Source organism: Antedon mediterranea, chromosome 1, assembly GCF_964355755.1.
Source record: "Antedon mediterranea chromosome 1, ecAntMedi1.1, whole genome shotgun sequence".
NCBI classification, from domain to species: Eukaryota; Metazoa; Echinodermata; class Crinoidea; order Comatulida; family Antedonidae; genus Antedon; species Antedon mediterranea.
Genome location: NC_092670.1, coordinates 6,356,054 through 6,381,954, shown reverse-complemented (window position 1 = coordinate 6,381,954; position 25,901 = coordinate 6,356,054). Strand labels below are relative to the sequence as shown.

General features: G+C 31.4%; 3 protein-coding genes across 5 annotated transcripts in view; 1 reads left to right on the top strand and 2 right to left on the bottom strand.

Moving 5' to 3' along the window:
* LOC140054860 (ceramide synthase 6-like) overlaps positions 1 to 388 on the bottom strand; it is a 29,285-nt gene extending 28,897 nt beyond the window's left edge. Inside the window, exon 1 of the mRNA XM_072099961.1 lies at positions 219 to 388. Coding sequence (XP_071956062.1) covers positions 219 to 388 — 170 coding nt within the window. The remainder of the gene's footprint in view (positions 1 to 218) is intronic.
* Positions 389 to 2,106: 1,718 nt separating this feature from the next.
* LOC140054852 (NADH dehydrogenase [ubiquinone] 1 alpha subcomplex subunit 10, mitochondrial-like) lies at positions 2,107 to 8,355 on the top strand. Its single transcript, XM_072099950.1, has 9 exons — positions 2,107 to 2,388; positions 2,739 to 2,979; positions 3,792 to 3,923; positions 5,017 to 5,103; positions 5,379 to 5,500; positions 6,028 to 6,162; positions 6,679 to 6,764; positions 7,105 to 7,213; positions 7,812 to 8,355. The coding sequence occupies exons 1-9, from the start codon at positions 2,251 to 2,253 to the stop codon at positions 7,890 to 7,892; spliced, it is 1,131 nt and encodes a 376-aa protein (XP_071956051.1). The 5' UTR covers positions 2,107 to 2,250; the 3' UTR covers positions 7,893 to 8,355.
* A 4,823-nt stretch (positions 8,356 to 13,178) lies between these two features.
* The window catches only part of LOC140054830 (sorting nexin-13-like), a 37,924-nt gene continuing 25,201 nt past the window's right edge, over positions 13,179 to 25,901 (bottom strand). For 2 of the 3 annotated variants that reach the window (XM_072099927.1, XM_072099934.1), the window contains exons 14-25: positions 25,379 to 25,543; positions 24,770 to 24,884; positions 24,037 to 24,287; positions 23,532 to 23,642; positions 20,884 to 21,015; positions 20,447 to 20,470; positions 17,886 to 17,933; positions 15,787 to 15,846; positions 15,112 to 15,257; positions 14,780 to 14,848; positions 14,132 to 14,244; positions 13,179 to 13,648 (exon numbers count right to left, since the gene is read on the bottom strand). In XM_072099927.1, the coding sequence (XP_071956028.1) occupies positions 13,359 to 13,648; positions 14,132 to 14,244; positions 14,780 to 14,848; positions 15,112 to 15,257; positions 15,787 to 15,846; positions 17,886 to 17,933; positions 20,447 to 20,470; positions 20,884 to 21,015; positions 23,532 to 23,642; positions 24,037 to 24,287; positions 24,770 to 24,884; positions 25,379 to 25,543 (1,524 nt within the window). In that variant the 3' untranslated portion in view covers positions 13,179 to 13,358. The remainder of the gene's footprint in view (positions 13,649 to 14,131; positions 14,245 to 14,779; positions 14,849 to 15,111; positions 15,258 to 15,786; positions 15,847 to 17,885; positions 17,934 to 20,446; positions 20,471 to 20,883; positions 21,016 to 23,531; positions 23,643 to 24,036; positions 24,288 to 24,769; positions 24,885 to 25,378; positions 25,544 to 25,901) is intronic. The other variant, XM_072099940.1, reaches the window with a different exon arrangement.

Below are 25,901 nucleotides of genomic sequence, written 5' to 3'. Positions count from 1 at the left end.
AAAAACAAAGGTGAAATCTTTAAATTAATAACTACACAGTACCACTAGGGCCTAGGCCATATTATAGAAGCCTGGCCAGGCCTAGCAGGAGTATGCCTATCTAGGCCTATCTATAATATTAATAGTAGGCCTAGGCGGTATGGGGGTGGTGCTGAACACCAACAGTTCACATACAATAACAATAACATCACTGGCCTGGCCTGCCTGGCCGAACTCACCTCTCAAAACATAGTCTTATAATAAGCAATAGGACTGCATATGGAAACACAATATAGAGATCCTCTAATGCAGGATAACGTACTTCATCGGTAGATCTAATATCAGCCCAAGTTATGTTTGGAGGAAGCCAGAAACGTTCGTTCCAAAACCAAGATATTTTCCCCGCCATCTTCAATGTGTAGCTCATTCACGAAAAAAATACACGAAGAAGCGGTCCAGTGTTTCTTGACAACCACGATTGGTCGATTGATTGGAGAGGTGGTGGGCGTGTCGCGAAACACAACAGAGATTTGATAACGTAGCGCGCCACCATGCGTAACGTAAAAACATGATCCATAATTGGCATCAATAATTCGCATAAATCTCCCCCAAAAATTATATTTTTTTTAAATGTAAAAAAATATCACGAATAGGTCTCAATTTAGTTATTTTATATAGGGATGGTAATAAACTGAATACTAATTGAAATCACATCGGACACTATCACGGTGATGCCCAGAAACAAAAATAATAATAATTACTAATAGGGCCTATAAATACAGTACAAATTGAAAAATATTACACTCAAGTAAAGAGAGAAAACAAAACAAAGTTTGACACTAAGATGATGCACGTCTTACTTCATCAAATTGCTTGTTTTGTATAGTTGAACGGCAAGGCAACCTGAATAGGCCTACTTGCACTCGTTTGACAAAAGTTTAGTTACTGAGGTTTGTTAATACACCAAATCAAAACATACAGACGGCCACTGGACGTGATCATAGACAAAATGACCAGCTAAAACTTCTCTATACAAAACTAGGAGTCTTTGACAGACTTCAAAGTATCAGTTAAGTTTGCAAGAACATAACGATCAAGTCCTAAAATAAGAACCTTGATAGACATAACAAGAAACCAATCCCAAAGGTGTGATTTTCTAAGTCTCCGATGTCCACTGCTTGAATAAATTGTGACTTTTTATAATAAAGAAAATAAAGAAAATGGTGCGAACCTATGTTTGTTCATTGTATAAACCAGTGGAATGGTCAAAACAATTTATAATAATTCTATGTGAAGGCCGGCAAGAAAGAAGAGTTGATAATTGCATCAGGTTTGCTTACATTTAAATATTTCACAATTCTTGAAGCTTGACTTTCAAAACTTTTAATTGGAAAGGTACACTAGTAAAGGATTTATTCTGCTCATTGCATTGTTACTTCAAGTTTCCATATATAGGTATTCATTTCTTTAAAATAATGAAAGAGATTGATGATAGAGAATGGAGTCGAGCGCGACGGAAAAAACAGCTTATTTTAATAAACTGTTTTTTGTTAAAACACTGGTGTGGAAGAGTGCATTAATAAACAATAAAATGCGTTTCAGAACTTCACGGTAAGCTATAGTTTTTCAAAAAAATTTCTAATATTTATTGTTTTCCAAAAAAAATAAGTTAATGATTTTCAAATGACATTCAAAGCATTAATTTGAGTAACCATCTTGTTTATTAATAATCATCAATATAAATGTTATTAAACGGCAAATTACTGAAAAAACGACAATGCTGTGGGTCGATGTACTGTATCATATATAGAGATACATATTAGGCCTATTAGGCAAAAAGCTAGCCTAATTCAAACGATAATAAACTAAAACGTCAAAGAAATTTTAGCAGAGTTTTCGGGTAATACTAATAATATTATTATTTCCCTAAATATTTATCACATTTTTATGTATTTGTGTCAGTATGAATGCACCACTTTTGTAATTTAGAAAATTGATTGATTGATTCATGGTCCATGCTTGGTCCATGGATGTTTTTGGTTCCTTTTTTGTTGCTCCACCATGGAGAGAGGGGGAGGGGGGGGGGGTGGGTGAAAGTTTTACGGTAACTATAGAGGGCGAGGTTGTCGAGCGAAAACGAGACGGGATCAGAATCGAGGGAGCAGAATCCAAAATAAAACCCCAAAACTTTCTTGTGTTTTGTATTTCTAAAAAATAAATCTTGTTAAAAAATATACATAAATTATCCGTTTAGGCTACAGTTGTTGAGATATGGCCAGTACGGTTTTTTGTAGGCTAGGCTATAGAACGCTTCGGCCTTGTAGGCAGGCTTGCTCGAGTTACGTTCTTGTAGCAAAATTATCCCAGTTTTCTAGCAGGTCCAGGTTGGTGGTACCGGCGTCTCAATCGGTAAGTATGTAGGCCTAGGCCTAAAAGTCCCATTCGTTCATATTGCCCTGTACAAACAAGACTTGAAGACGAATAACACATGAAGATGAATTATTATTGTTTAATTTATTATATATAGCCTAGCTAGGCCTACATTACAATTTTGAATTAATAAATAACCATATTATAATACTCTAGGCTACTAAATAAATAGGGCCTACTAGCTAGGCTAGGCCTAGAAATAATTGTAGTAAATTTAGGCTAGCGTAGGCCTATATTTTATAATAAAGATAATCTGATCTCACTCAGTTAATAAATAAGAAAGTATTAGACTCACAATTAGCGAATTTGTTACCATTTAAAAAATCTAGGTACCAAGTCGTGGTCTGCGTGAAACGCCATGGACCTTTTTCACAGGATTTAAATTTGACAATGTGTTCCATGAGGGAAGCAAGATAATTGTCGTTGATGGCAATATCGGGTCTGGAAAGTCTGAGTTGGCTAAAACATTAGCAGATAAACTTGGAATGAAATACATGAAGGAGGCGCATTTGCATTATCTTGATGAACAACTACTAGGCGAGGGAAAGAAGCTGGACAAAAAATTTATTGGTAATTATGCTCATTGCGTCTGTCACACCTTCTGCAGTCCAACTCCAGCAAATAAAATCTCATCTAAATATTTCGTTTTCACGACGATCCACACGGCTATGTGCCAGTTGTTTTACTCAATATATGCATACTGTTGCTGTGTCGTGAAAACGAAAATGGTCTAATGCTGTATGCGCAATCTTATGCTAATCTGAACTGGTGGTGGACGTACCAGAGCAGGTTTGAAAAACTCTTCACTGTGCAGAACCTTGTTTGAGTATATGGCTTTAAGCTCTGTCTGCACTATCAAACTTTATGTGACAACAAAATGTGATGTGCCACATGTGCCACATCACACTTTTTTTTGTCAAACAAGTTTGATTGTGTAAACAAAGCTTTAAAGATGTATTGTCTCCCTGAAAAAATAATTCTTAAACAAATTTTTGTTGAATATTCCATTTTAATGTAACATAATAGTTATCCACTTTGACCAAAAATTGGATCGAAAAAAAATGTATTTACCTGACAAAAAATGTAATTAAAAGGAAAAATGGTCAAATTGGCTGCCAGCCAATGGGTTTTCGGTTGAATTTAACCATTTATTTTGTCATATTATAAGTGAAAACATAATTTTTTTCGTTTTTTTTCTATGGAAGTGATTAACTTTATTAAAACTACAAAATAACATATTCAAATTCTGATTTAATTAATCTTCATTTTTCATGTTTTTGGGGGACAATACATCTTTAAAAAAGATGGAAGTTTTTGTATTTGAGAATTCACAATATGACAATAGGAACCTGGATTGAATGAATTTTATTTGTTATTGTTAGGAAATGTTTCTTTGGAGCAGTTTTACAAGGACCCATATGCAAAAGATGGACACTCATTTCGTATGCAAATGATGATGTATGGTATTCGGTTTATGATGTATTCTGATGTACTTGAGCATTTGTTTAATACAGGTAACCTTTTGATTATGCAAATGTCAAATTTTAATTTTCTATAGTATTAGAGCGACATACAGTTGTTTAGAGATGTAGCTAAAGACCATAAGTGATTGTATGACCTCTATTAACACTTTCCCCGCCAGGCATTCAATAAAGGAAGTACCCCTCACCGCCAGCCATTTTAGATAACTTTACCTGTTTTTCAAAGCTCATAGCAAAGGTGTTTGTAATCAGAAAGACATGCAATATACACTCAAATAATGAGATAGAAATAAACTTTCCAATGGTACCAAACACTTTATTGAAATAAAACTGTAATACCACATAACTGTACAAAGAACTTGGCTCACTTTTAGCACTTTAGGCTCAATCGGAGAACAAAGCAGAGATAATGAGGATTTTAGCCTGGACTGCTGCACCGTCTGTCAGTGTCACGATTCTCAACCAATTCTACAAACTAGCCTAGGCCAGGCTAGCTAAATTATCTCCAATTATTTATTACATTTTATAAACCAGATTTAGGTACAAATATACCTACATCATCTGGGGATAATAAATACTCATTTTCAGAGTCGGAGTCGGCAAATATTTCTGCAATTGCTTCGTCCGCAGTAAGCACATTTTGTTGTTTACGGATAGGACGCGATGTAGGCCAGCTGGGGTCAATTGACCTAGGGGTTAATAAAGTATCAAAATATTTGCGGTCCAGATCGATTTGGATGTTGAAATTTCTACATACGGTCCATATATACCTGCTCTAACAAATTGTGCAATAAAAAGCCAAAGACGGAAATTTCCGTCAAAACAACATATTCTAAAGCTTTGTCTACACTATCAAACTTTATGTGTCAAAAAAATGTGATGTGCGCAGCCCATATGGACATGATGATGTCATATCACTACCATATTTAAGCATAGCACTACCATATATAGGCACATCAAACTTTTTTGACACATAAAGTTTGATAGTGTAGACAAGGCTTTAAATTTTAAATGACTATACGCCCATTCCATAAGAACTGTTTTGATAAATTTTTTAAAACATTTTTGGCCACCAAAAGGCATTCATAGTTGTTCTTTATTCCATTGAATGTTTCTTGTTTTGTAGGTCAAGGTATCGTAATGGATAGGTCAGTATACAGTGACTTTGTGTTTATGGAAGCTATGTACAAGATGGGTTACTTTAGAAAACAATGTAAGTACCATTTAAACACTGCATATTCAAATTTAACTTAACATACAGTAATAATATGTAATATCTTCTACTGCCCTCAGTGTTGGCATGCATTCATAGTTGAGTAATGAAATTGTGCAACAGTAATAAGGAGAATCAATAGTTCATGTAGACTTTTAACATTCCAAAGGCATAACATTCTTTAAAATTAAGATATTTTTGGCTAGACCAAGTTGTCTGGAATTGGGAGAGTAGCAAATGAATAACATTTAAACTAACATTTTTTATTTTTCCAGGTTATGATTTCTACAATGAAATCAAACAAATATCACTGTATCGGCTTCGTGAACCACACCTAGTGATTTACCTAGACACGCCCGTTGATATTGCTAAGAAACGCCTCAAGGAACGTGAAGGAGTAAGAAACATTTTTAATTTCTTGTTAAAAAAAAAAATAAATGAATAAATAAATAATCTATATACCCTAACCCAAAATTTGTTGCTCTATCTCCTAAACCGCATAACCAATACTTGCTCTGTTTTTTTTTTTTTTTTTATTTCAACTTTATTTATAGAGGGTAACCCTTCCAGCTGAACCCGCAGGCCAGCTGATATTCAGGGGCCCTCTTGAAAATGACAAAATATATAAAACTATACTTAACTAATACGAATCTACTATATACATTTAAATTTAAAACTATTATATAAAAAAATAATTATATAATAAAAATTCAATTAAACAATTACGATAAAATGTGTTTTTTAAAATTAAATTTAAACGAGTTAATATTGGTACATTCTTTCAAAACAGAAGGTAATACATTATATAAAATGTTTCTTTTAGTTCCCTTTGTAATAAGAGTGATTTTTTGTAGAATGTATGTATTTCTGGCACTTCATGTATTTTATTAGTATTAATTACATTTTATTCATTTATTAATAAAGGACAATATTCCAGATATTCCAGAAGAATACTTACAACATTTAGAAACAATTTACAAAGAACAGTTTCTTCCAAAGATGGCAGAAACAAGCGAGATTTTGACGTATGATTGGAGCATATATGGAGATGTAGATCAGGTAAACACCAACCAGGAATCAGCATGCCCCCTGGGAGTTTGAAGGATGCTATATTCTATGTTGTTAAATTGCATTATATTTTGACATTCATAGATATTATTAGCATGGAACATTTCAGTAAAGTGTCCCCTTGGTGTGTGTCCCCTGAATAGGGGTGTCTCAAATGATGGGTATTTGTTTTTTATTTTGTTCTATGTTAAAGACACATCCCTAATGAGAAATGTTTTACTGTGCACCCTAGGTATTCAAATATTAAAAGACATTATGAAATGTTTTGTTACGAGACATATGAGAAATAAGTCAAGCCATGAGTTTTGGACATAAACATGACGTCAGCTATACAATCATGATATATCAGACATATCATATATCTAGTTTGACAAAAAAGTGTGATGTGCCTAAATATGGTAGTAATATGGCATCATCATGTCCATATAATGGCACATCAAATTTTGAGTTTGGTAGTGTAGATAGAGATTCACACTAATAAACTTTGTTTTTACATTAATATTTTAGATAATTGAAGACATTGAAATGTTAGAGTTTGCCAACACTTCATGGACTGGGCTCTCAAACGCTACTCTGGACCGATTATATAGATTGTAAGTTTATTTTTGGAATTTTCAATCTTCATGAATTTCCATCATAATATTGTAATCTGTTTTTATATTATTAATTTTATTATTATGAACAGATATTTTCATAATTAATTGAAATATATTCTATCTTAAGTATTCTCTCTTGCACTGATGAAAGGCTATTGTTGCCCGAAAGCTCTGAAAATTTGTCAAGGTGTTTTACTTTATCATTTTGATTTAGCTTTTTTAACATTTATTTTGTATCTATTGAGATCCAGCCACTGATAGTACTCACAGATTGTTTTTTTTTTCAGTAATTTGCCTTTGGATTTATAAATTAAATAAATCAGTTTTTCTTCTTCAGTGTTTCACATAAAGGTAAGGTTGCAAGATGTCTAGATATGGAGAAGTATCTACCAGAAGTCACATTCGGTGCTCATGAAATAGCAGATCTTGCTCGGGAATGGAAAGAGGTAAGTAAGATATATTTTATTGGTCCATCATTCATGTTGGAAAATGATTAGCCAAAATAATTTTAAAAAAAATACACCTTGTCCAAGTAAGTAGAAGTACAGAAATAGTGGAGCTGTTATTAGTGGTTAAAACATGGTTCCCACTAGCGACGCCATGCAGACATAACTGACGAAACGCAGGAAGATGCCCTTCCAATAAATGTGTTTTCCCACGCCTGCGAGAGATCAACCCTGCTTGGTTGAGTTAATGTTGCTGTGTAGACCTTGATTTAGTTAGCCTGCGTACTTGACTACGTGCTGTACTATGTTTCTTTTGAGCATTTGTCTCACATTGTTGCATGAAATTAAAGTGAATTTCCCATAGTAACTAGACTGTTTGTAGCACGGTAATACAACACTTTGCATTGATGCATCGCTACTACGCGTTGCTAGTGGAAACCATGTTTTACCCTTCAATCCAAAGGTCAAGGGTTTGTAACGCATGATTGTTTCTATATCACTCTTTTCAATGTGAGACTGGCGCATTGCTTGCAGTTGTAGATGTGTATGAAATAAGAAATACATATAAAAAATATTCCATTTTTTTGTTTTATCTCAGATTCCTGGCAACATGTATAAGAAAGGTTTCAATGAGAATGAATATGGAGAGAAAGATCTCTGGAAAATGCTGTTTAAATAGATTGAATTTGATCTTATTAATTACGTAATGTTACGCTTCAGTGAATAGCAGATGATTGAAACACACAATAACAATTTATTCACACAGCTAGCTATGTACAGTATGGCGAGACGGTTTTACACTGTTTTTCTTGTGAAGCCAATGCTACTATGTAAATGTTTTATTAGTATTATTATTAATATTAATACAGTAAATGCATATTGTTTTAGTACTTTCAACAAGGTGGTCCTCATGGAACTTATGCAGACATTTTGGAGAAAAGGTTGTGAAAAAGATACAAACTCTATTGTCTAGTTGATACTGATATTCTGTATGGTGTTACTGTACATTGGTGCAGTGTACCATAATTAGCCAGGCTTTGCTGTTGTGTTTAAAAATTACTTGTAAATATATATAGATAAATACAGTACCACAGGTTTATTTGTAATGCATTGGCAGGATTTCAATAAACTAATTTAATAAATTCAAAATATAATTGATTTTTTTATCTTATAAAATAAAAATGAAGCATATCTTGTCTCAATTCACACATACAGGCCAGATGTAGTCTAGTTCCAGGTGGCGATTTGGCTTTTTGTGAAAAGAAATATGGCTTTTATACCTACGTGTTATAATAGATTTATTTATTACAACAAATGATGGGGAAAATCCTGGCGTAATGATCAGATAAAATTTAATGAATAAAACAATTGTAAAAGTAAGAATATGTTATGCAATGCTAGAAAAGGTTGGAGCCGCATATAACCAAGAGTGTCCATCTTTAGGCAGCAAGAGTGTAAACCAACCGAAGACCGGATAGAATAACTATATAGTGATAATAATGAATGTTAAAGAGTGCAATTGGGCAAATAATTCTCATTTTAGAAACAGGATTTAATTGGACCTTCAAGCTAATGTATAGCTACTGCATGTAATACCATTTGTGCCAGATGTTTTTCTTTTTATAAAAAAAGTTGATTTGCCATCTAGAACCTACTAGACTAGCCCTCCACACAGTTTTTGTGACATTGATTTGCACATAAATTCACAATACAACTGCATCGAGAAAAAAAATCAGAAACAAAATTGTTTTATTACAGTAATATTATTTATCTGTATACACTCAAAATGATACAAAATATACTGGGAAAGTTTGTGGTTGGATCATGTTACAATAAAAATATAATTCCACAATAGTGTTTATACAACCTAAATATTTTATTTAACCATTCTTTCCTTTGATTTATATACAAGGCGCTATGACCACAACAGTTAACTTTTATTTACAATACAGCATTAACTTCTAATTCAGTAATAGATTGGAACACAGTACATACAATTATTGCTATGCTTCAATAATTTAAACATTTTTATATTAAGGAAATCATAAATACACATTCTAAAAAGCTCTTAATAAATCTTTATTACTACAACAAATGATTCTGGTCATGACACCAATGCAACATGATGGGTATGTTGATTAATATGTTTTAAATTATAAATAAATTAAAAACAAAATATTGGCAATTGGCAAAAATCTTGATTACAAAATGTACTTGGATAAACATATGAGTAGATTGAGCCACAACAATACATAATATTTAAACTACAAAAAATGTAATAATTTTCATATAAGCATCTACTATATAAATTAATTGAGATGGAATTGTTTATTCCTAGTAAATTTTAATTGAAAATAAACATATTAGTTGCAAATACTAAACCAAGCAATAACATGCAACCAGCTTTAAAAAAAAAAAAAAACAGAATGCCTATTTTTTTAAATCAAGGTAATAGGAAGACACCTACTAGTTCTCTAGACGGTGATTCAACTTAATATTTATAGAAAGATAAACATTTTGGCACACATGGCGTGTCATATGTATACTTGATCTGGAATCGGTTACAGACAAAAATTTGAAAAGACTTTGAAAAGTTTTTAAAAAAAAAAACCAAAAGCCAAAATTAGGTAAATCCAACGATGATTGAAAGCAAGTAAAAAAAAAAGGAAATTATAGAAATTTACTTACAATATGAGCGCTGAAAATTTAAGTACAACTAAATAACCAAAAAATGGCAGACTACCTATTTTAGCGTACAGTCTGAGATTGTCTACAATTATGATTGCTATCTATTTTTGATATTGGGTACTATGGAACTAGGCTCTTGAAAATTATTGAATGTGGGAAAAAAAGAAAAAAAATCTTACGAGTGAAAAAAATGTACCAAATAAGACATGCAGTTTGTTTGACATGAAGAAACCTAAGCCAATATTAGAGATGTAGGCCTACTGTTGCAGCTTTATGGTGCCGTGTAACATAGTGGGACCAAGCCCTATGAAAAGATGATTCACCCCTTACTCGCTCGGATGCCTACGTAAATTGGAACATTAATTTCCTGAGGCTTGTCTTCATTATCATATAAATTGTTATTAAGAATTATTAATTATATAATTGATAATTAGTAATTATAGAATTAAGCACACCAAATGTATTGAATTTAACCAGGGAGTTAAATTACACTCTTCCCTGATTTAACATTATTTAAAAATTCCATTTTCAAACCCACAATCTGGTTTCCAGAAAACAAAAATCTAAAAATAAATTCTTTGAGAGAATGGCAGTAATCTGATATATTATTCCTGAAAATTCATTAATTGAAATGATAATCAATTAAAAGTAAATAATTAATTGAAGAATAATTAAAGAGAACTTGAACTGTCAATAACCAATATTTTCTCCCAAAATGAAATCGTCCCGTTATTCACATTTTAATTGTTTTCACATCCTCATAATGGAATTTATTTGTATATACATGATATTAGCATCTAAAATGACATTACCATTATGAAGTTTGTGTACATTGTAGAGTTTACCAGATAGAATATAAAGAGTATTCCCACTTTCCCTAAATAGGGGTGTTTCCTGAATAGGCATTCGCTGTAGTGTTAAAATTGCCCCTCAATTGTTTCTCACAGGAAAATGTTAAATATATACTGTAATCAACTTGTATTATTGACCAGTGGCCACACCAATCCTATTTAAGTGAGAATTAAAATATGTCTCTTAATTACTAAGTATTTCACTTAATTCAATAATATTCAAGTATTTCCCTAATTATATATCTAATATTCTATTAGATTTGTTTAAAATTGAAATGTTTCTTTTAGTCTAAGTGTGAATGGTGAATATGGCCACTGGGCATTACACTTGATTTAGTGTGTAGTTTTGCTTTAAAGTTATTAACTGTTAACTTTCACATCGCCTAGTAAAACTCTATAGTTTACATACACCTCAATGTGTCAACATCTGCATTTTGTATGGTGCGTGCCACATTGTGTGTAAGGTGATATGAAAAGAGGTAAAATACTTGAATGCTAGCCCTGTGTACTGAAAGTTTTGGATATGGCGAAGAGTCTGAAATAAAAAATAAATGAAAAGTTTCTAAAACTCCTTTTCCATTCTAAAACTTGACAGAAAACGTCTCATACAAACACATGGAATAAATATATTTACATAGGCAACTTTACTAACAGTGTTTTCAGTTTTATGTACAAAGATCATTGAAATAAAACAAATAATATACAAATTATATATCTTATTGCACATGTTCCTATATAAATTATATTCAACGTATAGCAACTTTAAGTAAACCTATAAATTATCATAAATTATGCATACTGATTAACATAGCTAATGTATTTAACATAAATGCATATGACTATATATCATAAATACATACGCTTAATGCATAATCTCATACATAATAGCTCATATAAAAAAAATGCATAGATAATTCAATTTTAAATTATAATATAAAGATATGCATAAAACAAAATTGACGGCACTATCAAAATATGTATTAAACAGCTCTTGTTCTAGGTTTTTCCCTAAAATTATTATCGAGAGATTTAGTGCTTGTCATTATAAAACAAAATGAGTTGGGTTAACTTCCAGAGAATTTCCAGAAACATTTCGATACAAAAACGATTTCAAAGTTTGACCTTTTTGTTGAAAATTAAAAAGCAAACGAAACTTAATCTCTGTCTACACTATCAAACTTTATGTGACAAAAAAATGTGACATGTTGATGTCATATCGCTACCATATTTGGGCATATCACACTTTTTTTTGTCAAACTATGTTGGACACTTCAGCCTAGCTAGAATGATGTAGGCTCAGTTTGCTTATTCACAGTCACTCATAAACCCTAGGCAAGGTCTATTAGAGACCTTCAACAGTTGATATGAACAAAAATGTGAATAAAATAATTACAAATAATTATTCTTCAAATGATCATCAATTATATTATGATTATAAATGAATTGCAAAATCACGTAAATTTAGGACTGCGGGAAAAAATAGCTATAAAATAAAATACAAGATCTGAAGAATAAAAACATTTACACAACATAAATGGAATGAGAAACATGAAGATAAAAATTAAACACAATGATATATATTTTGAATTATACTACATTTTTATAGCTAAACTTTTTTCCTATTCAGTAGCTGATAGCTGATCTGTTTTAGTGGAATATAATAATATATGAATACAAATATAAATAGATCTATAGAATTTGGTAACAAATATGATAACTACGACTTATATTGTATATATTTAAAATTAAGGTAATGAAATAAACAAGGTTACTGTTAGGCAATTTAAATGTATTGTTATTATTAAACTATATTTATAATATGCATAAAAAAAACACAAAAAAGTATTTAAAAAAAGATAACATAATGTTAAAAAATCAGGAATTGTAAAAACTCTCTAAAAAATCATACACATTGTTGTCAATCGCTGTTTACGTGATACACTTGACTGCACAGAGATGCGTCTATACTTCTCTAGCCTTCTAAATCATCAAAGAATATTGAATAAGATATTGCAGTACTTTTAAAATGACTTAATTGTTAGGTGGTATTAGAATTGTTTTTTTTTAGCATTTTCAGAGATGTTTTCCCCTTACTTGGCTGATTATGTTACATAGAATGGAGTTAAATAATTGAGTAACAGTATTGTGTAATTTTATCTTATATAGTGTATATTTTCAGTATGCAGACAAAAAAGTCTGGCATCAATGACAAGACAAGAGCCTTGTTGACTAAATGGGTTTCATCAAATAAATAACAACAAATAATATTCCATTACTTCAAAAATCTAATTCAAAAATAATATAGATGATGATATAAAAATTATTAGAATAAAAAAAAACCTTTTAAAATAGTCTTAATGGGTTTAGTACACATACTTTAAAATATTGATTTTGTCTTGAATTTGGTCTAATAGATTTGGTGAATTAAATTGATGTGATTTTATAAAACTTTTCCCATATTGCTTCAGTTACGTTATCTTTTAGTTTGTATAATTTATTTCATGATAAATATTACAAATAAAAGTTTTGTATGTTATGACGCAAATGTATACACATTTCTAAAAAGAATGTTCTTTAGTTCTCTAAATAATGTTCATTCGCTTTCGTCACCTAACCTCTGGTTTCCGTTTAAACGATCGCATTAACCAGTTCCCACGTGACCTGGCAGATTCGCTACGTTTCATTGTTTCTTTTGGTCGATCACGCACTCTTTGTGATAAAGAGTGTAATTTTCTAAATGTCTCTGGAAATTTGTTTTCAGGAAAAACGGTTTCAATGTAGCCTTCAAGACAAACGTAAACAAATCGTTTGTTGAATGTTTCGTTTTGTAACATTTCAAACATTCGTAGAATTCCATGTCGAGTAGTTTCAGCACCAATGAAACTCTTTAGATCATCTGAAAAATTAGAAAATGTTAAAGAAAGTGAGATCACAAAACAAGAGAGAATTGTATAATACTGTATTAACATGTACTATAGAATTAGATAGAATAGAGTCTATAGAAACATAAAAACTTTGAAAGGTACACATTTTTTATTCTAAAAATCATATAATTTCTATAGAAAATTTCACTTTTCCATATAAATTCTTTACAAATATTCTATAGAAAAATAATATACCAGGGCGTTTTTTCGAATAAATAAGGTTTATATTTATATATAAATACAGTAATACAATTAAGTTTCACTCCGATCCATAGAAAACACAATTTCTGTAGAAAATCACAATATTTTTTATCATGGTTTAGACTAAGAATTAGAATGCTAACCAACAGCAAATCCATTACAATATTATGTTCAACAACCATAGTTAAAAACAATTAAGTTGCTATTTGTTGAAACCAAACTGTAGTTATAACTTTTATTGAATAAACATTTACCGGATACACTTCCTAGTAGCTTTGTCTTGGCGGCTACTCTTGTACGCAGTTTGGTTAGTTCATCTCGTTCAGGCTGCTCTTCAGCCAAAATACCATTTGGCCAAAATGAATCCCTAAATCAACAACAATAAAACAACCAAAATTAAGTTTTTAAAAGTACTGTACATACTATAAATTGTATTTATAATATAGTTCCCATCAATCAAAGAAGACAGTTCAAAAATAACAGACAACTGGTGGACAAAAAGAATTAGTGAATAGCATCCAATAACATGAAGAGGAAGTAGAAGAAGGTGAGCATCAAGAAATATGTTGGAACTTCTAACTGGACTACAGCTTCAGAGAAGAGGAAAATAGAGATTGGTTTACTGGAGAAGTTTAAATTCACATGCGGATGACGTAACCTAATGAACCAACTACAAAAAGCCCAATGTAGGTTTGGCGGAAGACCTAAGGAACCAGCTAAAAAAATCTACAGGTTGGTAGGATGGAATACCAAAGAAACCAACTGAAATAAGCTACAGGTAGGTAGGGTAGAAGACCTAAGGAACCAACTAAAATAAGGTAGGTAAAGAAGTTACAGTAGGATGGAAGGTTCCAAGGAACCAATAATATTTGCATATATATATATATATCTGTTCTTCTTACCTGAAGTGTTTTACATAGTAGGCTAGCTGCTCTGGTGAAGTTAAGTTCTCAACTTGTTCAACAATTTTTCTATATAAAATTAACATTTTTTAAAGCAATTTTACCACTATGTTTAGAAGTTAAAATTGATTTAATTTTTAAAATTAATTTGTTGTCGATATACTTCGGATTTACAGAGACAGTGCATGATAAAGTGATCCTTAATTTATCACAAGAAAACACAAATCTTATTGTTGCCGTAACACTATTTTTCTATCCATTACTAGCTAATAATACAATGCATGGTAAACTCCTTCAATCCTTTCTAAATGTCACAAAAAATGTATACAAACCCATTGATTTTGCTGCCAAGTGTTGCCTTAATTATCTGTCGCAAGAATGCCACAACACGACGCCGCAACCACTGGTCACGGCAACGAAGGTCAAAGATTTCATCCATTAATAACAACATGATACGAAGTGGGATATTTTCAGTTTCCTAAAAATACAAAGTAAATATAGTTTCAGCAAGACTAAGGGATTATAATTGATGCGTCACATATTCATTCCTATTTCCAGTCACTGAGTATTTTCTCTCCAACAATTTACATATACAATAAATTTAAGGTCAATCTCTTTCCACAGTTTCAAAACAGCCATTGGCTATTGTTCAGATCACTACTTTTGGAACCACTGACTATCTTACAAAATAATACCATTCTTTTTAAATCATTGACCACCTTGCAATCAAATGCCATTCTTTTGGAACCACTGACCATCTTGCAGACTAATGCCATTCTTTTGGAACCAATGACCATCTTGCAAACCAATGCCATGTTTTGGTAGCCACTGCCTATCTAATCTTGCAAACCACTTCTACTTTTTATCAACAACTGTCCCTTTTCAACCACAACATAGCCTTGCACGACACTATCTCTTGTTCGAACGACGGCCTATCCTTCCATCCCCTAACATATTCCCAATCACTGTACACCTCCTTCAAAAACTGAATGATAATTTCAACTTACGTCCATATCAAGGACTTCCGAAACCTTTCCTGTTTCCATTAATGGGCTTCTTGGGGTGAACTGAAATAAAAGTATTATTAGAATTATTGGATATATTCAGTGCAAAAACACCAATGACCATCCACGGACTTGGAATCCTTCTGATGAAAAATTGGGAACCAGCATACAGTACAATCCCAACTTCCTGTGCGTGCACTGTGTTCTTTAATACGCACATGTACAATGACCAACCGTTCCCTATCTCACCAGATGTGTTAATAATTCCATTGATTATCACCAGCACAGTGCACCAGAACATTACATCTGTGTATCAATAATTCAGCTTCCAAATGCCTTGTTACAGTGTCAATGGGTTTGCAAACATGAGCATATGATTGTTAAGAATCTGTTGCTTGCTATAGTCTTTGATATCATGCAAAACGTTACTGTGCTTTGAAATACAACAAAGCTGCTAATATTATAATAATTTTAATATTATAATTGACTGTTTTTTATATCAAACATCATCTTACAATATTTAATTCTACCATAGAAATATTATTTTATGAGTGTACTATATCTCTATGATTCTACCATGCATATATATTCTTGCAATACTACATTATTAAAAGGTAAAATGATTGAACGATGCATCCCTACATACATAATTAGGGTATTGGGTGCAAAAGCTAGGATAACAGTGGTGTGTTTAGACCTACTGATTTTGATTATTATGAACATATACCCGGTGATGCTCTTAACAAAATTATTTTAGTCATAAATAAACCAACAGCAAGAATTGATAGTAATAGGTAAGAACATGTGGCACTATTCACAAATCACACTTATTTTAATCACCCTAAATTAATATAATTATAGTATTTCACTTAAGTCAACAAATGTTTAAGGATTTCCCTTAAGGTGGTATTCCCTATAAAATGAATTTTAAATTTTAATGGTGATTTATGAATACAGTAAAGGTCCTCAATTTTAGAGAGAGACTAAAAGTATTGTAAATTACTAAACTTCAGTATCACAAAGATCATATCACAATGTACAACAATAAAATAACCCTTATATACAATGTATAATATGCCGTCCAGTGCATTGAATTAACCATTACATCAAGTAAATGATTATTAAAGTTGGCTTTGTGCCAAGTATTATCATCCTTATTTAGTGTAAATGAAAAATAATATAGTATATTGCACTTTTCACTACAGAATACATAAACAATATCACAGTGAATAATGGAAAGATGAAAAGGTCATTGATACAAAGAGTACTAGTATCCAGGTCATAAGTCATTGACCTGTAAAAAAGCTAATTGGCACACATAGAAACAAAGGAAGTGAGAGAAAGTAAAAGTCAGCAGCATATATTTCAGATTGTGGTTTAGCAAAAGTGTTATTGTAGTACGATGCAAATAGAGGAAGACAAGACTTTGTTTTTTAGGAGCATGTCTACAATCATCAGTAATTCCTCAAGAAAAAGATCAACGCTCAATAGTATTTTATTTGAAGTAATACTATGCTGGTGTTGTGTTTATGGTGATGGTTTTGGCAACTGTGAAGATGATGTCTGGCTAAATTTAAGCTTCGTGAAGCTACTTTACTGTGAAAATAGACCAGTGTTTGTGAACTCACAACGTAGGATAGCATACTGCAACACTAATGTAGCACAGTAGGTATTGAAAAATAGTGAAAATACAGAAGATTGTACAAAAACAGAGAAAGAAACATTGAATGGTAGCACAAGAGCAAATTGTTAGAGGCACAGTTTCTTTCTAAACCACAGCTTCTTTAGAAAATAGAGGATTCACATTTTTATGGCTCTGCAGATTTCGAAAAGCTAGTGAAAACTATTCAATCTCCATGTAAGTGTAATCTCGGATTCTTCTGCAATATGTTGCCATGTACAGTCCTTGTATAGAATAGCTTAAGATAAACTACAAAGAATCACACACACACTATTTACCAACTCTTTAGTACAGTAAATTACAGATGACTGAAGAGTTTATCATTAAGCTACCAATACCAACAAAAACATTTCATTTTGAAGCAGTTAAGGAGTCTTTGAGCTCCTCAAGCTGGCATCAAAATGTGAAAACAAAAACCAACCTGCTGTTTGCGTCTGAAACTCAGATTCCTGAAGCTCGCTAAACTCGGCTTTTGCAATGAAATTGAAAAGAATGATCACAGTGAACATAAATACAAATGAAATGTGTAAAAACAATAAACATAAATATTAACAAAACAAATAGTAAAGAAAAACAATAAAATGAAAGTGTTAAACAATAAATAATATTGAAAATATAATTATTGATTGATACGATATATTCATTACCATTTACATTTCTTTATAGTCCACACAAAATACTTTCACACCCAAAAAAGATATCAATGGAGAGAAATACACCTGAAATTCGAACTATGGGTCATTGAATAAAAGGTTTAAGCGTTAGGCCACTGTGTTTATATTTCAACCTATGGTCAAACAGCGAACAGCACTTTGAAATGTTGGTTGTAATAAACTTTAAATATAAATACACCAAGTTACACAACAAGATTCATTTGGAAAAAAATCCATAATGGAACATAAGTATAAGCAGAAAGTAAGACTAGATCATCAATGTCCTACTCGTATACATTCAGACAATCTAATGTTTATCCTTGTTGTTATTGTAAAACGCACTGAGCAGTTAGCTATGTCAAGTGAAGCTTGGTTCCCACTAGGACACACACACACGCACACATAAAAACAAAGCTTTGTCGCTTCTTATAGGGTAAATCTATCCTTTGATGCATCCTAGTGTGAACCAATCTTGTATGTGTTAAACTGTACACCACATTATTTTACCAAACAAATGATGTATATTACAAATTTGAATTACATTATAGCACTCAGAATAATATAATATAGCATAAATATATTGTAAATTTGGTGAAAGCATTGAGGAAATATATCTATATATATTTCCGCCATTGTGAAAGTGTTAATATATATATATACAATACAAAATAAATGATTTAAAAATATATTATCCTCCTGGAGAAATAAAAAAATAAATGTTGTTGTTGAAGATGCCATTTTAATGTTACATAAAACTTAATTTACCTATAATATAATAATAATAAAACCAAAATAGTCAAGTAAATGGGTTTCTGGTTAAATTTACTGTTTATTTTTTTGCCAAAGTGAATAAATTATGAAAACTACAACAGATTATATTCAAAGTATGATTTTTTTATCTTTATTTTACATTTTTGGCTGACATTTTTAATTAAGTACCTAAATTATGCTGTTGCTAGTTTTATGCCCAATGTTAATTAAGTCATGATGTTGAGTGTACAACCAATACTGGTGCGAATCAATCAAGATAAAACAAGAGTCTGGAACTAATGATTTCGGGTATTGCTAAACACCGCAAACCCCCGCAAACCTCCAAAAAAACATAGCAAACCCCATCGAACCAACATAAAAGTGATAGAATCATGTAGTGTACAACCTACTGGGTATATCCATGTAAAAAAAAAATTAAATTTCTACTGTTAACAACTTATTTTTGGGGTAAAACATCATTTTTTGGTCAAAAATGATTGCTAAACCCCGCAAACCTCCAAAAAAATATAGCAAACCCCACCGAACCAACATAAAAGTGATTGAATCATGTAGTGTACAACCCACTGGGTATATCCATGTAAAAAAAATATTAAATTTCTACTGTTAACTATTTATTTTTGGGGTAAAACATCATTTTTTGGTCAAAAATGATTGCTAATTTTTAACCAAAAAATGATGTTTTATCCGCAAAAAAGTAGTTAACAGTAGAAATTTAATATTTATATACCCAGTGGGTCGTACACTACATTATTCAATCACTTTAATGTTGGTTCGGTGGGGTTTGCTATGGTTTTTTGGAGGTTTGCGGGGTTTACCAATCATTTTTGACCAAAAAATGATGTTTTACCCCAAAAATAAGTTGTTAACAGTAGAAATTTAATTTTTTTTTTACATTGATATACCCAGTGGGTTGTACACTACATGATTCAATCACTTTTATGTTGGTTCGGTGGGGTTTGCTATGTTTTTTTGGAGGTTTGCGGGGTTTGCGGTGTTTAGCAATACCCATGATTTCTGACCAAATCTTTAGTTAACCATTGATAGTGCACTTTTTGCACTATAATGTGGATTGTTTACACATTTTTTGTAAATTATCTGGAGAGAGATTAGATAATATTCATGATTCTTATGATAAATAAATATATGTTAAAAAACCTCTTAAATAATTATTATATTTAAATAATCATTAAATTCGCATGCTTTTTTGGTTACTATGACTAAATAAAGTTTAAGCAAATAATGTTAGCAAAACTTTTCTATAAAGCAGACATTTAAAAAGCTTGTTTTAGGCAGATTAAAATAATATAATTATTTATAATAGTTAAAAATAACATAAAGGTTAGTTCACAAACACACAGCTACTATATATAAATAAAATTTGTAATTAATATTAGTTATTATACAATAGTAGCAGTAAAGCATAGGAGATGAATAAATCATAACCTTTGACCTTATCTGTATTGCTAGAAATAAGTATTATGGCACTGTAAATGTTTGCATTATTATTTTATGTGAGGTACGCATATAAATTGCTGCACACAGACTAGACTGTACAAACCTTCTTGATTCTTTTCAGATGGGGCTAGGAAGGAAAAGTAAAAGCAACAAAAATAAAACATAAATATACTTATTGCAAAGCATATTAATGCTGCAGTCATTAGAACAGAAAAACACCAAACAGCATTCTGCAATGCTGGTTGTAATAAATAACACCAAGTTACACATAAATAAATTTTGGGAAAAAAATCTATGATGGAACAAAATGTAAACATAAAGTAAGACTAGATCGTCAAAACCCGACTCGTATACATCCAGACACTTTTATGTTTATCCTACCAAGGCTGTAAAATACATTGACAAGTCAGCTATGGCATGAAGCATGAATGATAAATCTGACCCATGTATTATAATTTAGATTTGGGATAGTTTACTGTAAAAAAAAACTGTCATCCAAAAGTACAATTGAAGGTTGTAACAAGGGTATTGTTTGCTTACCTTGCTGAAGATGACTTTGTTTAGGCTGTCAGACATCTTGTCTCCTACTGCAGACACGCCATCCACCAGGTTGCCAGGCATTGACTTCACAGAATGGGCTACGTTCTTTAGAGGGTTCACAATATGGTCCATCTGACAAGTAAAAATTAATTAATGTTTAAAGTAAAGTAAAGTAATATGACCAAATATGGTAGTGATAAGACATCATCATGTCCATATATAAGCAGATCACATTTTTGTACATCATTATTGAAATGAGGGTCTGCAATATACCACAATATTGTTTTCCAATCTAATTTAAAATACTCTAAATATATTTCCCAACAATTCAGACTTATAGCATCAAAACTCTCCAAGATTTTGCCATAGCAAATTGTACTTCAAAACTACTTATAAAAAATCCAAAAATTCTAAGAAAATTCTACAGGACTTTCAAAGCAACCTTAGAATCTATATATAATTTAAAAAAGAATGTTTTATCAACAATTAGAATAGTCTCACTATGGATATGAGATCAATATTATTGTCATGAAATTTCAACATTTTTTTTCAATACTGAAAATTGATGTTGATAGAGATTTAAAAGTGTGAAATTTTAAAATAATGTCAAATAAATGTCTATGATAAATAAGGTAATCTATGATTTATGAGTATATAGCTGAAAAAAAGTTGGTGCTTGTGTTTGTGGTATGAGAATCTATGAACAATTTAGGTTTTTTATGTTGTTTTTTTATGAAAGCAGGCCTATGATTTTATTGAGTATACAAGCTTAGTGCAAGTGGTATGCGAATCTATGAACAACTGTATGAAGTTTTTATGATAAATGCAGTAGAACTCCTATTAAAGGGACAATTTGGGACCCAACAAAGTGTCTTCTGTATAGGCCTTTGCTGTTATACAAATAATGAATGTTTACGAGTGCAATGGTACAAATAATTTTATGAAGCCTAGTGAAAATGGAACATTTTTACTTTCATCGAATGAAATTATTTGTACTATTGCACTCATAAACATTCAGTATTTGTATATTGTTCCTCATTTGTTTTACAGGACAGTATCCCCTTAGTGTAGGATGTCACCTAACAAGAGGTGTACCAAAGATGTGTTCTACTGTATTATGAATCTAAAAAGAATTCTATATATTATATATTATGTTTAAAGCTTTGTTGGCATAAAGGGTCTTTTACACCTGCCTTGGTTTGCCTTCAGTTGCGTGTACAGCATTGGTGACTTTCTTTTTCACGGCCTGACTAGCACCTACGTGCATATAGAGTAAAATAATTGGTACACAGACACGTGGAGGGTCACTGAGATTCAATTTCATTCGCTGAAGCTGAACCAGAGTCGGACTGAAGCAGGTGTAAAAGACCCTTAATACATGTGTTGTGTATAATATAAAATTATTTATTCCAATAAAAATATATAAAAAATAAAATAAATTTAAACAAATGAAACCAAATTAAATTGAAATGGACCTATTAAATAAATCAAACATAAATTTAACTGAAAAAGTTAATGTAAATTATTTAACAATTGTTAATTTTAGGTTGTTAAAATATTTGTTAAAATAACACAATATTTAGTTTAAATTTAGTTTTATTGAAGAGATTTTTTTTTGATTTTTTAATTATTGGATCTAAAGTACTACAAAATCTCAAAAAACCAGAGAAAATCCCTCGAATTAAAAATTTGTTTCAAAAGGTAAAGAAAACCATGCAGTAACAATTTTTTTCTAAATGAATGTGAATTTGGTCAGATGTCAAAGTTTAAATGTCACGCCATAAAGTGTTAATTTTGAGCAGAATGTAAAGCTCTGTCTACACTATCAAACAAGTTTGACAAAAAAAAATGTGATGTGCCCAAATATGGTAGTGATATGCCCAAATATGGTAGTGAGATGACATCATGTCCATATAATGTCACATAAAGTATGATAGTGTAGACAGAGCTTAACTAAAAATGATTGAACCAAAATAAAATGATTGGACATGCAAAAAGAAATGTCCAAATAGAACCTACCAAGTACTTAGTACTAGACATAAGAGAAGGTGGTATACTCTAATAGAATAAATAAGATGAGGCAAAGTAAGGTAATAATTATGAATACAAATTTATTTATGTTGTAAAGCGGTATACATGCAGATATAGGGACAAAAACTACATTGTAAAATATTTGGTTTTTCCTAAAGCTCTGTCTACACTATCAAACTAGTGTGATGTGTTGTGATAATTTATATGGAAATATGTGATATCATCATGTCTATATATGGGCACGTCACATTTTTTTGTCACACATAAATTTGATAGTGTAGACAGAGCTTTAGTTTGATATAGAGTTTGACATTTGATTGTTGGTCTCCATATTATTTTTTGGTCCATACCTGTATCATAAGAACAAAAATAGGAATATACCATTGATACTAGATAGGGAGTTTCCAATTTTTCGATGATCTAAGACTATTTTGTCCCATGTAGAATCTGTATCTATCCTGACCAGAAACCACCCGTCCACTCCGCGTAATGTGTACCCGTAATGGTCATAAGGAATAACATAGATTCTATATATTACCGTTACCGCTCGTCTGTGTGAATTGGTCTTAAGAGTATGGCAGATCATTAGACTTCACAATAGCTGTATGTTTCCTTACCTTGCGAGCTAGTTTGCTCTTCCCACGTGAGTACTCCCCAGGTTCTAAGAAGTTCAATATGATATTCAGCATCCCTGGATATTTCAGCCACATTTCATGTAATAATAATTTCTACATCAAATAAAAAAATTATAATTATTATAACATGTTTAATCTACAGTAGGTTGTTGAAATTGTTTCAGAGGATCATGAGAAATGGTTTGCCAAATATAGAAATCTTATCGAAAAGTATATGTTAATAGATGCAATAACCAAATTTGAACTATAGCATGAAAGCCTAAGTGCTCTAATGGCTTGATGTCTGCATATCAAGCAGAAGGTTCCAAGTTCAAATCTGGATTGGGTCGCATTTTCTCATCTTAAAATATTAATTAATAGTATAGAATATCACTGGGTTTTTTAGAGTTTATTATGCCTGTAAATATAAATAAATAGTTTACATTTTAAATACTTGTACAATTTTGAACAATAACAACAGAAACAGCACTCAAAATTCTTTACAAACCTCAATGTACGATGTCAATGACTTAAAGCGTTTATCCAAGAATGCTTTATTTGTGTTCAAGAACGCTCGTTTGCTTGGTAATTGTAAAGACTCTACGCTGTCAAATTTATCCGTAAGTCGCATATGCAGGTCGTGGAAGTCACTGAATCGACGATACACATCCCAAATCTCTGTGTGCTCGTTTGAGTCGGTGCGCGTTACACGAATCACGTACAGGGTGTACACCTTTCCTGTTACGTCTTTACTGGGTACTGAAGAACAACGAAAGAGCAATTAAAAAGTCGTTTAAAAAATACGCGCCAATTTAAAATTGAAAATGTCGGCCAAAATAGAGTCTAGAAATGGCCTCCAAATGGAATGTATTCTACTAGTCCTAAGGATTCCAAATCTGTCAAGAAATTAATTTGAGCCTTAAAACTCTCATAGAAATACAATATATAAAATGTGGTAAATATGGAAAAAAAAATTATAATATAAACAATTACAAACATCATTGTGAAAATTTGAATACACAACAGAAAAAAACATATTTCTTTTGCATAAAACCTAGATTATATATCATGACTGTTTTGTGTCTTATAAATATTGACTTTAAGTTACAGGCTCAGACTCTACTAAAAACATTACTATACTCTTTAAATAATATTGATTTATTATACATGATATGAATACTAAACTGATAGTAAATTTCAGGATATAATAAATATATCTTTCATGTATGCGTGTTACTTACTTGCATTTGATATTTCAGCATTGATATTAACTGATGCATCTGGTGTAAGATCAGATTCCATTGAGATGTTATCCATTGAGTCAGCACTGCCTAGTGATGACAGATCCTCAGATGACTGTAAAGAAGAAATAAAATATTTTAAAATAAGAAAAAAAAAAATACAAAACATTTACAGTAGATTCTATTAAACTGTAAATCATAGAAACCAATATTTCTTAAAGGCTGTACACTATCAAATTTTATGGAAAAAAAATGTGATGTGCCTATATGGACATGATGATGTCATATCACTACCATATTTGGGCATATCACTACTATATTTGGGTATATCACACAGTGCACATCTCAATTAAGGATACACTTTGTTACTGTAGAGATATTGAACAAAACAAAAAACACTAATATTATTTTTTTGGTTGAAACTTCTTGCCCTAACATTTTATAATTTTACAGTTGTATGACATACTGTATGAAGTTTACAAAATTTGTTTTAATAAAACAATAATGTTTACACTACAAAAATTTGAAATCAATTTTTGTTATAAGCAAAATGTCATGCTTTTAAAGGCTTAAACTTTACCAATAAACATAAATTTAATTAGACATTACCGCAGCTATACTGCTCTCTGGGGACGAGTCAAACTGATTGTCATCGTCAACGAGTTTGCCGTTGGTCTTAGACGTTAAAAGGTCTAACTCAGCCAGGCATCTGCGATAGGATGAGCTCTGTTTGAATGCTAAGTAGTGATGGTCTTCCTGAAGGATCCTATATACCTAAATAAACAGAGAAAAACAAATCATGAAAGTAAAAATACATAATGGGTAATAATGGCCTAATGGATTTCAAGAAAAAACAATCAAGAGAGTACAGTAAAGTACAGTCTCAGGCCTTCAGCTCACCGCAGCACTCTTAATCTGCAACCACCACAGCAGACAAAATCATCAGCTCACACTGATGCGAGGCCTACTGTATATGTGGGCCTAGCTCAAATTTACATAATTCAACTGCACCCACTACAGTCCACTCTGCCCCATAAAATTATTCAATTTAAAGTAAAATGTTGAGCTTACAGTACTATAGTTCATCAATCTCAATTTCATCAATCTGGCTAGAAGTTAGAACAAGCAAATG